This window comes from Callithrix jacchus, chromosome 1 (genome assembly GCF_049354715.1).
Source record: "Callithrix jacchus isolate 240 chromosome 1, calJac240_pri, whole genome shotgun sequence".
Lineage (NCBI taxonomy): Eukaryota > Metazoa > Chordata > Mammalia > Primates > Cebidae > Callithrix > Callithrix jacchus.
Genome location: NC_133502.1, coordinates 173,774,060 through 173,792,268, shown reverse-complemented (window position 1 = coordinate 173,792,268; position 18,209 = coordinate 173,774,060). Strand labels below are relative to the sequence as shown.

Genomic DNA, 18,209 nt, shown 5'->3' with positions numbered 1-18,209 from the left:
AGTAGAGATGGAGTTTTGCCACGTTGGCCAGGCTGGCCTTGAACTCCTGACCTCAGGTGATCTGCCTGCCTTGGCCTTCCAGAGAGCTGAGATTACAGGTGTGAGCCACTGTAGCCAACCAATAGGCACTATATAACTATTTGTTAAACAAACGAAGAAATGAATGCTTGTGGGCATTATTCATTCTGCAACAAACATTTTTGAGATGGAGTTTCGCTCTTGTTACCCAGGCTGGAGTACAATGGTGCGATCTCGGCTCACCGCAACCTCTGCCTCCTGGGTTCAAGCAATTCTCCTGCCTCAGCCTCCCGAGTAGCTGGGACTACAGGCACGCACCACCATGCCCAGCTAATTTTTGTATTTTTAGTAGAGACGGGGTTTCACCATGTTGACCAGGATGGTCTCGATCTCTAGACTTCGTGATCCACCCGCCTCGGCCTCCCGAAGTGCTGGGATTATAGATGTGAGCCACCTCGCCTGGCCCTGCAACAAACTTTTAAAATTATTTCTACTTTGAAACAATTTCATACTTTCAGAAGAGTTACAATAATAATACAAAGAAGTTCACCCAGATATCTCATTAAGGGTTAGCCAAACGTCCACAGAATACACTGTAGAGAGTGAGAGGATTCATTCCAGGGTCACTTGAGCAACAAATATGTATTGCGCACCTGCTACAATTGGATGACATAACAGTCTCCTAACTGATCTCTTAGCTAGAGCTATTGCACCCCCACCCCAGTCCCATACAGCAGCTTCCTTTTACTAATTTTATTTTATTTATTTTTGAGGATCTCGCTCTGTCCCCCAAGCTGGAGTGCAGTGACACGATCTCAGCTCACTGCAACCTCCATTTCCTGGGCTCAAGCGATTCTTCTGCCTCAGCCTCCAGTGTAGCTGGGACCACAAGCACGCACTACTGCCCCCGGCTAAATTTGGTAGTTTTTGTAGCTACAGATAGGATAGAGATCTTTGTCTATTTTGTTCACTAAGTATTCCAAGCGCCTGCAGCTGTACCTGGTACATCTTTGTTGCTCAATAAAGAGCGGTTGAATAAACTACTGAAGGTATGCGGTACTGTTCTCCGTGCTGGAGTCACAGCAGAAAACTCCCTGCCTTCGTGGGATTCTCACTGGAAGTATGCTTAAGCTTAAGCCATTTTCCAATCTTGGCCCCACCATTTGTTCCCTGTGAGATTTGGGGTAAACTACTTAAAGCCTCCAAGTCTCACTTTCCTACCAATTGTTACAAAGATTAAATGGAAAAATAGAATTTGTATCGCATTTAGCATAAGAAATGTTTTTTTTTTTTGAGATGGAGTTTCGCTGTTGTTACCCAGACTGGAGAGCAATGGCATGATCTCGGCTCACCGCAACCTCCGCCTTCTGGGTTCAGGCAATTCTCCTGCCTCAGCCTCCCGAGTAGCTGGGACTACAGGCGCCACCACCATGCCCAGCTAATTTTTGTATTTTTAGTAGAGACGGGGTTTCACCTTGTTGCCCAGGATGGTCTCGATCTCTTGATGTCGTGATTTACCCGCCTCGGCCTCCCAAAGTGCTAGGATTATAGGCGTGAGCCACCGCGCCCGGCCAAGAAATGCTTTAATATTTCTTTATCTTCCTTTCAGGCTGGAGCCTGACATTTGTGCCACAGGCTTAAGCGAGGTTTTCACAGGCACTTGGAAAGATGCAAACAAGTTACTACGGCCAGGCTTACCCAGTTGTTAAGTGAAAGTGAGAGAGTGCTTAAAAGGGTTGGAAGGAGAAACGAGTGAGTGGCTAGGACGACCTACTCCGCCGTTTTGCCTCGGAAAAGCCTCGCCCGCTGCCGGGAGGTGAAAGTCTGGAGGAACTGAAGGGGAGGAAAAGAAAGGGGTGGCTGTCCACAACGGAAAACTACAAATCCCGGCAACACCCGCGGCAGGCGACTACGGGTCCCATCAGAATTCGCAGGCTGGACCGATGGGGGGGCCTCTTGGGGCCTGCAGCCGGGGTTCAGCCAGAGGGGGCGCCGGGCGTACCGAGGTAGCGGGGAGAAGCGGGTCGCGCTTTAACGGCGCTGCGCAGACGCCACTCACGGTCCGGACGTGACGTAGGAGAGTTCCGGCTTCGGCCTCCGCCGCTGCCGCCGCCGCCGCTGCTTTTACAGCCGCCGCCGCCGCCGACCCCGCCGCTGTCGCCGCGGCTTGTTATTCTCAAAATGGCGCCGCTAGACCTAGACAAGTATGTGGAGATAGCGCGGCTGTGCAAATACCTGCCAGAGAACGACCTGAAGGTGAGCCCTGCCGGGGCGGGAGCGCTGCTTACAGGCTCGCCCCTTCCGGCTGTGGGGCGCCCGCCGGCCCGCCCTTCCTCTCTTCGTGGGACCCCCGCCGGGTATCCCGTCTCTCCGCGGTGGAGGGCCCTCTCCGATGCCATGCGACCCGGCCCGACCCGGCGTCACGCCAATGGTTGGGGGAACCAAGTCCCCCAAATGATGTCCTAGTTGCCTCAGTGGGTATCCCAAGGGATTTCGCGGCCTCTACCCCAGGGTCGCCCCTTTTGGCCTTCGGGCTGCCCCAGGACCCGTAGCTGCAACAGCTTTGCTTAGCAGCTTTCCACCCCTTCCCGGGATCTCCGGCATTCACTGCCGAGCCCCCGCGGCAGTGCCCTCGGGATGGGATCGTCCCCGTTGGAGGTGACAGGAGCGCAGAGTGGCCGGCGTCTGACAGGAGTTGCCACAGGCTCTTGCAACGCGGCCCCAGTTTGTTTAGGTCTCTGAGGAAGGGGAAGGCGGTGGGTCCGAGTGGTTTGGTACTGACGAGAGCGAATGTCAGATCGTCCCTCTTCTCTGCCACTCCTCCACCTTCTCCAAATTGCCTTTTAGGACCGTGGGTTTTCTTCTGCTAATTCAGAGGTGAACCCGTTTCTGAGTATTTTGTTGAGCTTACTGAAGTGGAGAAAGTAGTTGGTTCTTAATAAATACAAATACTTTCCCCTTAACCCCTTCTTAACTCAAGATTTCGTTTTCTTGGTTTTCTAAAGAAGACGAGTTCCTCGTTGCCCTTGAGTCCAAGTAAATGTATGTATGGGTAAAGGAATGAGTTTGATATACTGCTTTTCTTTTCAACTTATTATTTATTTATTTATTTTATTTTTCTTTGAGACGGAGTCTCTGCCGCCCAGTCTGAAGTGCAGTGGCTTGATCTCAGCTCACTGAAGCCTCCGCCTCTTGGGTTCAAGCGATTCTCCTGCCTCAGCCTCCTGAGCAGCTGAGATTACAGGCACATGCCACCACGTCTGGCTCATTTTTGTATTTTTAGTAGAGATGGCGTTTCACCATGTTGGCCAGGCTGATCTTGAACTCCTGACCTCGTGATCTGCCCGCCTTGGCCTCCCAAAGTGCTGGTATTACAGATGTGAGCCACCGCTCCCTTCCATCATTATTTTTTATTGAAACAGTCTCACTCTGTCATCCAGGCTGGAGTGCAGTGGCGCGATCTTGGCTCACTGCACCTCTGCCTCCTGGGTTCGAGTGATTCTCCTGCCTCAGCCTCCCGAGTAGGTGGCTGACACCCGGCTGTTTTGTATTTTTAGTAGAGACGGGTTTTTGCCATGTTGGCCAGGCTAGTCTCGAACTCCTGACCTCAATTGGTCCGCCCACCTCAACTTCCCAAAGTGCTGGGATTACAGACGTGAGCCCCCGCACCCGTCCTAGGTATGCTGCTTTTTTGAAAAGTGTTTATGCATTTGGTGAAACCAGTGCTTATTAGGTTTCTAGCAGTGCTTATCAGCTTGTGCTAGTTATTTATCTTAGTGTATTCTTCAAGAAATATATTACTGTGGGTTTTGTTTGTTTCTTCTTTGGTATTGGAAGTTGATACTTAACATAAGTCAACAAGTATGCATAATGTTTGAGGCCACACATGCTGTTGTGAATGTAACTGAATTGTACTTATATGTTAATTTTATGAAGCATATTATAGGGGAGTCATTCTTGTGTATGCTCCCATTTTTAATAGGATAATTTAAAATAAGGATAGAGCCTTCATTAGTAGCAATGTAGCATACATACTCATCAGTCCTTCAGACATTTGTTTTGTGGCTTCTTTCTGCTATGCGTGTTTCTTTTTTCTTTTTTTTGGAATAAGAATACAACTAGCATTGGGATCCAATTCATGGAAAACTAACCAGACCTCTTAGTAGCATTATTAATCCTGTAGGTGAGGTTGACTATTGCATGTCAGTGAATTGATTTGGAATTTTTTCTTTTTATTTATCATGTGTAAAGCTTTTTTAAACTTTGTGTTTATGATAAATAAAATGTTTTTTTTTTTTTTATGATAACGTCTCAGGCATGGCATAATCCCAGCACTTTGGGAGGCCAAGGTGGGCGGATCATCTGAGGTCAGGAGTTCGAAACTAGCCTGATCGACATGGGAAACCCCATCTCTACTAAAAAATGCAAAAATTAGCCTGGCGTGGTGGTGAGTGCCTGTAATCCCAGCTACCTGGGAGGCTGAGGCAGGGTGAATTGCTTGAACCCAGGAGGTGGAGGTTGCAGTGACCCAAGATCAAGCCACTGCACTCCAGCCTGTGTGACAGAGGGAGACTCCATCTCACAAAAAAAAAAAGAATCTGTTGGACTTCTTTGGACCTCTTACTTTGATAAACATTAGATTTCCTTCTTACCTTAATGAAATATAGTTTTTAGACCATTTTATTTCCTATTGAACACAACTGCATTATACTTTGCTTCTATTTGTTTTTCTTTTTTTCTTTTCTTTTTTTTTTTTGAGATGGAATTTCGCTCTTGTTACCCAGGCTGGAGTGCAATGGCACGATCTGGGCTCACCGCAACCTCTGCCTCCTGGGTTCAGGCAATTCTGCCTCAGCCTCCTCAGTAGCTGGGATTGCAGGCACGCGCCACCATGCCCAGCTAATTTTTTGTATTTTTTTTTTTTTTTTTTTTTTTGAGACGGAGTTTCGCTCTTGTTACCCAGGCTGGAGTGCAATGGCGCGATTTTGGCTCACCGCAATCTCCGCCTCCTGGGTCCAGGCAATTCTCCTGCCTCAGCCTCCCGAGCAGCTGGGATTACAGGTACACGCCACCGTGCCCGGCTAATTTTTTGTAATTTTAGTAGAGACGGGGTTTCACCGTGTTGACCAAGATGGTCTCGATCTGTTGACCTCGTGATCCACCCGCCTCGGCCTCCCAAAGTGCTGGGATTACAGGCTTGAGCCACCGCGCCCGGCCCAATTTTTTGTTTTTTTGGTAGAGACGGGGTTTCACCATGTTGACCAGGATGGTCTCGATCTCTTGACCTTGTGATCCACCTGCCTCGGCCTCCCAAAGTGCTGGGATTACAGGTGTGAACCACCGTGCCCGGCTTCTTTTTTTCTTAAAAAATTTTATTTTTTAATTTTTATTTTTTGGGAAACAGGGTCTCACTCTGTCATCCATGCTGTAGTGTGGTGGCACAATCATGGCTCATTGAAGCCTTGACCTCCTGGGCTGAGGCAGTCCTCCCACCTTAGCTTCCTCAGGCACGTGCCTCCATGTCCAGCTAATTTTTATTTATTTTTTTGGTAGAGACAGGGTCTTGCTATGTTTCACAGGAGAGTCTTGAACTCCTGGGCTCAAGTGAACTTCCCACCTCACTTCCCAAAATGCTGAGATAACAGGCATGAGCCACTGTACCTAGTCTATATCTATTCTTCATAAACTTAAAAAAATATATTTTGGACTTTGGGAGGCCGAGGCAGGTGGATCATGAGGTCAAGAGATCGAGACCATCTTGGTCAACATGGTGAAACCCCATCTCTACTAAAACTACAAAAAATTAGCTGAGCACGGTGGCGTGTGCCTGTAATCCCAGCTACTCGGGAGGCTGAGGCAGGAGAATTACCTGAACCCAGGAGGCGGAGGTTGCGGTGAGCCGAGATTGTGTCATTGCACTCCAGCCTGGGTAACAAGAGCGAAACTCTGTCTCAAAAAAAAAAAGTATATTTTGGGCAATCAAGACAAAAAATAATTCTGAATTTTTCTTAATAAGTAGAGACTTTTCTTCTGCCTTGGAAATGTTTTTATCAGATTAATTTGCTTACGTTGCTCATCTCTGGTGTATTTAAAGAAATTTAATTTTGTTTCTGTTTCTTGGCATGAGCGCAACCTAAAATTAGGCAGGCCAAGAAATATGCCAGGAATATTTTTTCTGAGGCTATAAAGGCAAAAAAAAAAAAAAAAAGATTCTATTAAGAAGAAAAGAAATCATTGAGGCCACTTAATGAGCATGATGGAAAAGATTTGTTCTGGTAGAAAATAAGACAGAAATTTACCTGTGTTTTAAATTGATTAGAAGATGGAGATACTAGATCAAATAATGAATGCTTAGGATGTTCTAGAACTAATCACAATTTTTGTTTTGCTACATTGGAAATGGTCACATCAATACTGGATCAAATCTACATAACTTTGCTTGTGTTTTTGAGATGGAGTCTTGCTCTGTTGCCCAGGCTGGAGTGCAGGTGCATGTTCTCAGCTCATTGCAATCTCTACGTCCCGGATTCAAGTGATTCTCCTGCCTCAGCCTCCTGAGTAGCTGGGATTACAAGCACCTGCCACCATCTCCACTAATTTTTGTATTTTTGATAGAGACGGGATTTCACAATGTTTGCCAGGCTGGGCTTGAACTCGGTGATCCACCCTTCTCAGCCTCCCAAAGTACTGAGATTGCAGGTGTGAACCACTGTGTCCGGCATACATAACTGTTTTGAAGGAATAAGAATGGCATATGTGAAAGTGAATGGACCACAGTATAACTTTCTTATAAAGAGCTTGTGTGATTTTATGCACAAGAAAGATTTCAGAGAGATTAATAAAAGGTACAGATTCCATACCTGGCCAAGAGGAAGAATGAATGATAAGGCAGGTTTACTGAATACCTATACTTAAGTATTAATATTTTTGGGGAACAGGGGTTCTATAACTTGGAGTATGTTTAATCTCTTGTACAGTTCTTAAGGGTGACATGTTTACCCGAGTTTTTTTTGTTTTTTTTTTTTGAGACTGAGTCTCACCCTATTGCCCAGGCTGGAGCGCGGCGGCGCCATCTTGGCTCAGTGCAATCTCTGCCTCCCAGGTTCAGGTGATTCTCCTGCCTCAGCCTCCTAAGTAGCTGGGATTACAGTTGCCTGCTACGTCTGGCTAATTTTTGTATTTTTAGTAGAAATGGGATTTTACTATGTTGGCTAGGCTGGTCTCAAACTCCTGACCTCAATTGATCCGCTTGCCTCAGCCTTCCAAGGTGCTGGCATTACAGGCGTGAGCTACCATGCTTGACCGAGTTGTTTGGTAGTTTTGCATTGAATTTTTCTTCAGGTATACTGAGGACAGCTGAACACGGTACAACAGTTAGGGACACACCGTGGCTTTGTATCAGGTTAGAATAGTGTTTTCTATGTTTGTAAGACCCTTTCTTACATCTTGTCTGTCCTTAGGGCCACATTTCATTTGTCTTTTTGGCCACAGAATTATATTCTCCTTTGTCTTGTGAAAATAGTGTTATAACAATGTTCTCCAATAGAAATATCATGCTCACAAATGTAAACTTCAAATTTTCTAGTGGCCATTAATTAATTAATTTATTTATTTATTGTCTTGAGACAGCGTCTCACTTTGTTTCCCAGGATGGAGTACACTAGTGCAGACATGGCTCACTTCAGCCTCAAACTTTTGGGCCCAGGTGATCCTTCTGCCTCATCCCCCTGAGTAGCTAGGACTTTAGGCATGTACCACCATGCTTGGCTAATTTTTTTGTAGAGATGGAGTCATGCTTTGTTACCCAGGCTGGTTTCTAACTCCTGGCCTGAAGTGGTCCTACCACCTAGTCCTCCCAAAGTGCTGGGATTACAGATGTGAAGTACCATGACTAGCCCACATTTAAAAAAAAATACAAAAACAGGCTAGGCGCAGTGGCTGACGCCTGTAATCCCAGCACTTTGGGAGGTCAGGCAGGGGGATCACCTGAGGTCAGGAGTTCAAGACCAGCCTGGCCAACATGGCAAAACCCCATTAATACTAAAAATATAAAAATTAGCTGGGTGCACGCCTGTAATCTCAGCTACTCTGGAGGCTGAGGCAGGAGAATCGCTTGAACCCTGGGCAGCGGAGGTTGCAGTGAGCTGAGATTGTGCCACTGCACTCCAACCTGGGTGGCAGAGTGAGACTCTGTCTCAAAAAAAAAACCATTTATATAGTACAAATACTAAATCATTTAATAATCCTAACACCGTGAATAGAGTACTAATATTTGCCCCGTTTTACAGATAGGTAACAGAAGTTGACACAGATTTAGTAACTTTCCATAGTCATACAGCTAGTAAGTGAAGCTTGGTGGGATTCAGACCTAGGGAATCTGGCTTCAGGGTTCACATTTACAACGATCATTTAAGCTTCTTTTATAGAACACCTGGTATGCCCTCTATTATCTCCCTTTTGAGCTCTAGCTCAGGTGCCACTTCCTCTATGCATGGCTCCTAGGTTCCACAGTCAGAATTTATTAACAATGATTAGAATTTACATAGCCACTTATAGTTTTGAGAGCCCCTTCATGTTCATTCTGTCATTTACACAGTCTTTGTGATAGGCAGAACAGTTATCAGGGCCTGGACCTGGTGGGGTTCAAGTGATTTTTGCCGTAGTGCCTCAACAGAGTAAATATCTGAGTTTATTTGCTGTTTTAAAATTCCCATTCTAAGCTGGGTATGGTGGCTCATGCCTGTAATCCCAGCTCTTTGGGAGGCCGAGGCGGGTGGATCACCTAAGGTCAGGAGTTCAAGACTAGCCTGGCCAACATTGTGAAACCTCATCTCAAAAAATAAATATATAAAATTCCTGTTCTTCTCTTTCTACACTGACATTGCTTTGCCCCATAGCATTTTATTGCCCCATTTTACCACTTAGAGTGTTCTGTCTTTTATGATAGCAAATATGTCTATCTCCATTATTAAACTGGAAGCTTCTTGAAGGCCAGATTCATTCCTTGTTTTTGTTTGTTTCTTTTTGTTTTTGAGATGGAGTCTCTGTTCAGGCTGGAGTGCAGTGGTGTGATCTCAGCTTGCTGCAACCTGTGCCCTGCCCTAGGTTCAAGCTATTATCCCTTGTCAGCCTCCCAAGTAGCTGGGATTACAGGTGCACACCACCACGCCAGGCTAATTTGTGTGTGTGTGTGTGTGTGTGTGTGTGTGTGTGTGTGTGTGTGTGTATATATGTATGTATGTATGTATATTTGGTAGAGATGGGATTTCACCATATTGGTCAGACTAGTCTCGAGCTTCTGGCCTCAAGCGATCCACCCACCTTGGCCTCCCAAGGTGCCGGGATTACAGGCGTGAGCCTCTGTGCTTGCCCATTCCTTGTTTGTATTTTCTACAATTTTAGGACACTGCCTTGTATGTGATGATCAGTAAAAGTTTATTGACTCAAACTGTATACTGTTTTATGACAAGTACTTGTTTATACTTGTTTCTTCTCTCTCTTTTTTTTTTTTTAATTTGAGATAAGGTCCAGGCTGGAGTGCAGTGGTACAGTCATAGCTCACTGCAACCTCAAACTCCTGGGCTCAACTGATCCTTCTGCCTCAGCCTCCAAAGTAGCTGGGAGTACAGTTTCACAATAGTGCAGCTCAGCTAATTAAAAAAAAAAAAAATTAAGGGATAGCATCTTGCTATGCTGTCTAGGCTGGTCCCAAATGCTTCAAGTAATTCTTGTGCCTCGGCTTCTGAAAATACTGAGATTACAGGTGTGAGCCACTGTGCCCAGCCAACAAATACTTCTTTAAATGATTTCTTGTGTTAAGTACTGTTCCCTGTTGATGCCAGGGGTAGAATCAGATACTTATGTCTTTGAGGGGCTTTCAATATAGTAAGGGAGATAAAGAGTTAAACAAAGGCTGTAATAGAGGCTGCCCAGGGCAAACAGAAGAGCAGTGGGTAACTTTGGAGCCAGAGATGGTTTCGTAAGGGAGCAATTAGGTTGAGCAGAGTTCAGCCTTCTGAAAACGAGAAGGAAAGAACATGCAAGCAGAATAAGTACCATGTGCAATAGTTTAGGGTAATCTGCAAGAATTTGACTGGTTCGGGGAATTTGAAGTGGTTTAGTGTGGCTGGAGGTGGTACTGGAAAGAAAGATGCCAAATCATAAAAGAGGCTGTTAGACTTAGATCATTATCTTTTAGGTGGTACGTGAACACTTTGAAATGTTTTTATATTTTAGAGAAAAATTATACTTTGATTTGTGATACTGTTTAAAATGTAGCTAACTAAAAATAAAAGTAGATTCAAAGAATTATAGGGATACACTGTTGTATATGGTAGGAATATGGCAAAATCATGAAAATGGTATTTGGTGTTTGGGAAATATTGCTATAGATGGAGGAATACTCCTGAGGAGTTTTTAAGAAGGACAATGACAGTAGGCTTTTGAAATGTTTATTCTGGCAGCACTGGGGACCATGGATTGAAATGGGCCAAAAATGTCAAAGAAGCGGTAGGCCAGGTGATATGAGAGTCTGAGATGAGGCAATAATAAGTGATCGTTGTGTTGGAAGGAAATGAGGAAAGTATAGTGGCACCTGTTGACAGATTAGGTCTAGGTTATGAGGAAGAGAGTTTAGTATAGTTTCTGGCCAGGATTACTTAGTACCATAACTAGATTAAGGAATGCAGGAAGTTTGATTTGGGCCAGGTTAAGTTTGAGATGCTTTCAAGCTAAGATACTGAAATAGAGGTGTCCAGAATACTCTTGGATACTTAGGTCACTTAGATAACAACTACTTGATTGCCAAAAGTTCTCTAAACACTGATCTCATAATGTTAAACTCAGGAGAAAGATATAGTAGACCAGTTGTTCTCAACTGGGGACAGTTTTGCCCCCCAAGGGATTTTTGGCAGTGTCTAGAGACATTGTTGGTTGTTATAGCTGGGGGAAGGGAGGGCTAGGAAGTTGCTATTGGTATCTAGTAGGTGTAGATGTCAGAGATGTTGCTGAACATCCACAAGACAGCAAACAGTGCCCTACAACGAAGAATCAGTAGTTAGTGCCATGGTTGAGAAACTCTGATCTGGCCTGAGGATACAGATACTACCTTCTGTATTGTAAGGGTGCGAATATCATTGTCATTCCGAATTCCTAACTTCTTATTCCCCGTGATCTGTATGAGAGTAGAGACTTTATGTAAAGGCTGTGTGAAATATAATGTTAACTAGATGTTTATTGAGTTAGCTAGTTGAGATGAGGTTTTGCTATGTTGCCCAAGCTAGGCTTGAGCTCTGGGCCTCCAGCCATCTTCCTGCCTTGGCTTCCCAAAATGCTGATATTACAGGTGTGAGACACCACACCTGGCTGTGAGTTATTTAGCGATGGAGTCTTGTTCTTGTTGCCCAGGCTGGAGTGCAATGGTGTGATCTCGGCTCAGTGCAACTTTCGCCTCCCAGGTTCAAGTGATTCGCCTGCCTCAGCCTCTCAAGTAGCTGGGATTACAGGCATGCACTACCATGCCTGGCTAATTTTTGTATTTTTCATAGAGATGGGGTTTCACCATGTTGGCCAGGATGGTCTCCATCTCTTAACCTCGTGATTCACCCGCCTTGGCCTCCCAAAGTGTTGGGATTAACAGGCATGAGCTGCTGTGCCCGGCCAAGGCTGGGCTCTTTGAGGCCACTGTGTGTGTAATTGGTTGACTCACATAGGGTTTATAGTGAGGTTTCATAGACTTCTTATTTTTGTGTGTGTGTGTGTGATAGCAATTTGTAAGCTACTGCCAAACTAGAGATGAGAGGCAGTAGTTTTGGCTTAGAGACATAGCTCTCTAAATTCTCTGTTGGGATCAGCAGACATGGCAGGCAGTCACAGGAAGCAGCTGTAATTTTACTCTAGTTAGCGTGCCTGGGCCCTGGTTGAAGGCTGCAGCTAGGTAGCTTACATGTGTTCTCCAGACACTCAGCCTTTGAGATTGACAGAGTTTCACAGTGATGTTCTTCAGTTTATAGTCCACTGTTACTTTCAGGCTAGCACATAGTGTCTTGGGTAGCAACCAGGGATGACTTGAAGTTTAGGAGGCCTTAGGAGCTGGGAGAACCAGTCACATGTCAGTGAAAATTCTGGCATACTGAAATATGGGAACCATGGGGTCCCTCGGGAATCTGTTTTGTGATTAGTTTCTTTTCTTTTTTTTTTTTTTTTCCGAGACATAGTGTCACCTTGTCACCCAGGCTGGAGTGCAGTGGTGCTATATCGGCTCACTGCAACCTCTGCGTCCTGGGTTCAAGCAATTCTCCTGCCTCAGCCTCCTGAGTAACTGGGACTACAGGCACATGCCACTGCTCTCAGCTAATTTTTGTATGTTTAGTAGAGACGGGGTTTCACCATGTTTGCCAGGATGGTCTTGATCTCTTGACCTCGTGATCCACCCGCCTCTGCCTCCCAAAGTGCTGGGATTACAGGCATGAGCCACTATGCCCAGTTGTGATTAGTTTCAAAATGTTAAATAATTCTCTTTGTTCCAAAAGGGATATAGCATGGTTTACAAAGATGCATTTGGTATAGCAAGATAAATTACAGTCAAATAAGAAAAAGGAGACAGAAGATAAAGATAGGAAACCAAAATGGAGCCAGTAGTAAAAGTAAGAAAGAATAGTATGTAAAATAAAAACTGTGATGACCAGGTTTCTTCTTAGAGATTAGGCCCTAAGCATTCTAGCAGCCTATGGAAAGATGGAAGCTGATCATTCTGAACATACTCAGAGTCTGTGAGATGATAAAAACAAACAAGTTTCTCAGGGAAATCTCATCTATTCCTGATAGAGGGAGCAGAGAAACGTTCCTCCCTGGGGTCCTACTTGAAGCCTGTTGTTTAATCATGGTATCCTATGTACCTTATTTTTATTTATTTATTTATTTTTGAGATGGAATTTCACTGTTGTTACCCAGACTGGAGTGCAATGGCATGATCTCGGCTCACCGCAACCTCCGCCTTCTGGGTTCAAGCAATTCTCCTGCCTCAGCCTCCCGAGTAGCTGGGACTACAGGCATGCACCACCATGCCCAGCTAATTTTTTCTATTTTTAGTAGAGACGGGGTTTCACCATGTTGACCAGGATGGTCTCGATCTCTTGACCTTGTGATCCACCCGCCTCGGCCTCCCAAAGTGCTGGGATTACAGGCTTGAGCCACTGCACCTCCTATGTACCTTTTTTACAGGCTACACAGTGACAAGCTCTGTAGAGGATGGTTTCCTATAATGTCTCTCACTACAGATTGATGGCATGACATAAAGTGTAATTTGGTCCCAGCACTTTGGGAGGCCGAGGTGGGTGGATCACGAGGTCAAGAGATTGGGACCATCCTGGTCAACATAGTGAAACTCCGTCTCTACTAAAAATATATAAAAAATTAGCTGGGCATGGTGGCGCATGCCTGTAATCCCAGCTACTCAGGAGGCTGAGGCAGGAGAATTGCCTGACCCCAGGAGGCGGAGGTTGCGGTGAGCCGAGATCGCGCCATTGCACTCCAGCCTGGGTAACGAGAGTGAAACTCTGTCTCAAAAAAAAAAAAAAATGTGTAATTTGGGAAAAAGCAATTGAAAAATGAGGGCAATATAATATAGGGTGAGTACAGGCTCTCTAGAGGATAGTCTGGCTTAATTCAGGGTGGAGTTTACAGTCTTTTTTTGTTTGCATAATATTTTAGTAATCGATCTTTATAGGGGTTTACCTAGTGGAACCCCAAAGTTTACAGGTAGCAAACAATTTCCTAATGGTGGGAAAGCTGAGAGGTCAATATTGTAGGAAATAGAGAACTTTTCTCTCTAAGAGGTGTGTTATGGAAAGAATGAAAGATGAGCTTCTGGCTGGATGCAGTGGCTCGGACCTAATCCCAGTGCTTTGGAAGTTCAAGGTGGGAGGATCACTTGAGGCCAGGAGTTTGAGACCAGCCTGGGCAACATAGCAAGACCCCATTTCTGAAAAAAAAGCTGGATGTGGTGGTACATACCTGTAGTCCTAGCTACTTGGGTGGCTGAGGCTAGAAGATCACTTGACCCTAGGAGATCCAGGCTGCAGTGAGCTATGATTGGGCCACTTCACTCCAGCCTGGGCAACAGTGAGACCCTGTCTCAAAAAAAAAAAAAAGATCACCTGATGTCACCCAGGGTGATCACAGCTCACTGTAGCTTCAACCTCCTAGACTCAGGCAACCCTCCCACCTCAGTCTCTTGAGTAGCTGGGTCTGTGGGTACATGCCACTGTGCTCAGATAATTTTTTTTTTGAGGTGGAGTCTTGCTCTTGTTGCCCAGGCTGGAGTGAACTGGCACAATCTTGGCTCACCACAACCTCTGCCTCTCAGGTTCAAGCAATTCTCCTGCCTCAGCCTCTTGAGTAGCTGGGATTACAGGTATGCACCACCACACCTGCCCAATTTTTGTATTTTTAGTAGAGACAGGGTTTCTTTGTGTTGGTCAGGTGGGTCTCCCAACTCCTTACCTCAGGAGATGCCCACCTCGGCCTCCCAAAGTGCTGTAATTACAGGCATGAGCCACCATGCCTGGCTGCTAATTTTTAAAATTTTTTTGTGGAGATGAGGTTTCACTATGTTGCCCAGGCTGGTCTCAAATTCCTGGACTCAAGCAATCTGCCTGCCTCCCAGTGTTGGAATTACTGGTGTGAACCATCACACTCAGCCAGGCCTTTTCTTAAAAGATGTGAAATCTGAAAACGGGGAGTGTAGATGGGCCTAGTGACTGACAACATGAAGGCCTTATAGGGAACTGACTTGGAAACAAAACAGAAAATGCTTCCCACTCTTGCTCAGATTATAGGAAAGCACTTCTACAAGAACCTTAGTAGTAGTGGAATTCTTTGAGAACGTTTGGTGAGGTTACATGAAAAAATATTGCAGACATTAATTGAGCAAAGCATTATACCCAAAGAAGGTAGGTAAGGCCCTATGATAGGTACTTAAAATCATCATTATATTGTTTTAATTTTAAAATTCTATACTATTAGAAAAAATTTTTTAAAGTATTAATTGCTTTTAGATAACCTAAAAATAGCAGCACTTTAGCCAGGCATGGTGGCTCACGCCTGTAATCCTAGCACTTTGGGAGGCCAAGGCAGGTAGATTACCTGAGATCAGGAGTTTGAGACCAGCCTGGCCAATGTGGTGAAACCCCGTCTCCACTAAAAATACAAAAATTAGCTGGATGTGGTGGTGGATGCCTGTAATCCTAGCTACTCGGGAGGCTGAGCAGGAGAATCTCCTGAACCTGGGAGGCGGAGGTTGCAGTGAGCCGAGATCATGCCATTGCACTCCAGCCTGGACAATAAGAATGAAACTTCATTAAATCAATTAATTAATTAAATTAAATTAAAAATTATAATCATGGTCCCCCACCCTCCAAACCAAACCGAAACAAATCAAAACCATTTGCTCTTCAAAGAAATAGTTGATAAGCCAGATTTCATTAAAATTGAAAACTTTTGCTTTGTGAAAGATCCTGTTAAGAGAATGAAAAGATGATTCATGTACTGGATATTTGGAATAGACATATCTGATAAAGTATTGTTATCCAAAATATATAGATAACTTTTTTTTTTTTTTTTTTTTGAGATGGAGTTTTGCTCTTGTTGCCCAGGCTGGAGTGCAATGGTGCGATCTCGGCTCATCACAACCTCTGCCTTCTTGGTTCAAGCAATTCTCCTGCCTCACCTTCCCAAGTAGCTGGGGTTACAGGCATACACCACCATGCACAGCTAATTTTGTATTTTTAGTAGAGTTGGTTTTTTTTTTTTTTTTTTTTTTTTTCTTGAGACAGAGTTTCGCTCTTGTTACCCAGGCTGTGGAGTGCAATGGCGCGATCTCGGCTAACCACAACCTTTGCCTCCTGGGTTCAAGCAATTCTCCTGCCTTAGCCTCCTGAGTAGCTGGGACTACAGGTGTGCACCACCATACCCCGTCTCTACTAAAAATACACCAGTGTATTTTTAGTAGAGACGGGGTTTCACCATGTTGAGCAGGATGGTCTCGATCTCTTGACCTCATGATCCACCCGCCTCGGCCTCCCAAAGTGCTGGGATTATAGGCGTGAGCCACCGCGCCCGGCCTGAGTTAGGGTTTTTCTATGTGGGTCAGGCTGGTCTCGAACTTCCGACCTCAGATGATCCACCTGCCTCGGCCTTCCAAAGTGTTGAGATTACAGGCATGAGCCACCATGCCCAACCTACAGAAAACTCTTAAAACTCAGTAAGAAGATGAACAATCTGATTAAAAAATGGACAAAAGGAAATTGCTGTCAGATTATGCCAGTATTTCAGAATGGTTGTGCTAAATTACATTCGTACCACCTAGGTGTGAAAGTAGAAGGCTCATCACAATGTGTTTTCCTCAGTTCTCATAATCTTGCATTGGCTTGAACATGGACATAGTAAAATGGAATTTCCAGATTATAAGCAATGGAAGATAGAAGGGATACCGTCAGAAACTGTCCAGAAGAAGCTGGCTGCAGGAAGGCTAAGGGATCCACGGGTCCTCAATGAAGCTTGGAGATGCGTGGGTGGCTTTGCAAACAATGTTTTCTTTGTTGATGCATTATTACAAAGATTCAAATGGGGATTTGCTGCCTTTGTGGTAGCTGTAGGAGCTGGATATTACCTGGAGTCCCAGAATCAAGATAAGAAATCTGGAGATAATACAGGAACCTATCATAGTGGTTTCTAAAATAAGATTTCTTCACTGTAGTCTACTTGCCTGGTTTGTATCTTAAAAAGTATTAGTAAGATTGGTCAGGCATGGTGGCTCACGCCTGTAATCTCAGCACTTTGGGAGGCCAAGGCGGGTGGACCACAAGGTGAGGAGTTCGAGAGTAGCCTGGCCAATATGGTGATACTTCATTTCTACTAAAAATATAAAAATTAGCCAGTCGTGGTGGTGAATGCCTGTGATCCTAGCTACTTGGGAGGCTGAGGCAGGAGAATCGCTTGAACCCGGGAGGCAGAGATTACAGGGAGCCAAGATTATCCCGCTGCACTCCAGCCTGGGCGACAGCAAGACCATCTCAAGAAAAAAAAAAAAAGAACTATTAGTAAGATTTGGCGGCCACGGTGGCTTATGCCTGTAATCCCAGCACTTTGGGAGGCTGAGGTGGGCAGATCATGAGATCAAGAGATAGAGACCATCCTGGCTAACATGGTGAAACCCCATCTGTACTAAAAATACAAAAAATTAGCTGGGCATGGTGGCATGTGCCTGTAGTCCCGGCTACTCTGGATGCTGAGGCAGGAGAATTGCTCGAACATGGGAGGTAGAGGTTGCAGTGAGCTCAGATTGTGCCACTGCACTTTAGCCTGGGTGACAGAATGAGACTGTGTCTCAAAAAAAAAAAAAAAAAAAAAAGTATTAGTAAGATTTAATAAAATAAATATGTATATGCCAAAAAAACGGACAAAAGACATCTCATCAAAGAAGATATAGTAATGATAAATAAGCATATGAAGGGCCGGGCGCGGTGGCTCAAGCCTGTAATCCTAGCACTTTGGGAGGCCGAGGTGGGTGGATCATGAGGTCAAGAGATCGAGACCATCCTGGTCAACATGGTGAAACTCTGTCTCTACTAAAAATACAAAAAATTAGCTGGACATGGTGGCGCGTGCCTGTAATCCCAGCTACTCGGGAGGCTGAGGCAGGAGAATTGCTTGAACCCAGGAGGCGGAGGTTGTGGTGAGCCGAGATCGCGCCATTGCACTCCAGCCTGGGTAACAAGAGTGAAACTCCGTCTCAAAAAAAAAAAAGCATATGAAAAGATGCTCTACCTCCTGTGTCATGGGGGAAATGCAAAGTAGAACAACTGTGAAATACTACTGTATACCTATTAGAATAGCCAAAATCCAGAACACTGACAGTACCAATGCTGATGAAGATGTGGAGCAACAAGAATTTTCATTCATTGCTGGTGGGAATGCAATATGGTACAGCCACTTTGGAAGACAGTTTGGCAGTTTCTTACAAAACTAAATATACTGTTACCATATAATTCAGCAGTCCTGTTCCTTGATATTTACCCAAATGGGTTGTAAACTTAAATCCATACAAAAACCTATACATAGATTTTTACAGCCACTTTATTTATAATTGCCAAAACTTAGAAGGAACCAAGATGTTCTTCACTAGGTGGATG

The 18,209-nt window shown here is 44.8% G+C and overlaps 2 protein-coding genes across 6 annotated transcripts in view; one reads left to right on the top strand and one right to left on the bottom strand.

The window, feature by feature from the left end:
* The window catches only part of RABEPK (Rab9 effector protein with kelch motifs), a 37,229-nt gene extending 35,009 nt beyond the window's left edge, over nt 1–2,220 (bottom strand). For both annotated transcript variants that reach the window (XM_078327041.1, XM_078327030.1), the window contains exon 1: nt 1,717–2,220. The gene's annotated coding sequence lies outside the window, so the exon portion shown is untranslated. The remainder of the gene's footprint in view (nt 1–1,716) is intronic.
* The window catches only part of PPP6C (protein phosphatase 6 catalytic subunit), a 44,108-nt gene continuing 28,003 nt past the window's right edge, over nt 2,105–18,209 (top strand). For 3 of the 4 annotated variants that reach the window (XM_003732049.7, XM_054243816.2, XM_054243811.2), the window contains exon 1: nt 2,105–2,274. In XM_003732049.7, the coding sequence (XP_003732097.1) occupies nt 2,200–2,274 (75 nt within the window). In that variant the 5' untranslated portion in view covers nt 2,105–2,199. Of the gene's footprint in view, nt 2,493–18,209 lie in introns of all 4 variants that reach the window. The other variant, XM_078327067.1, reaches the window with a different exon arrangement.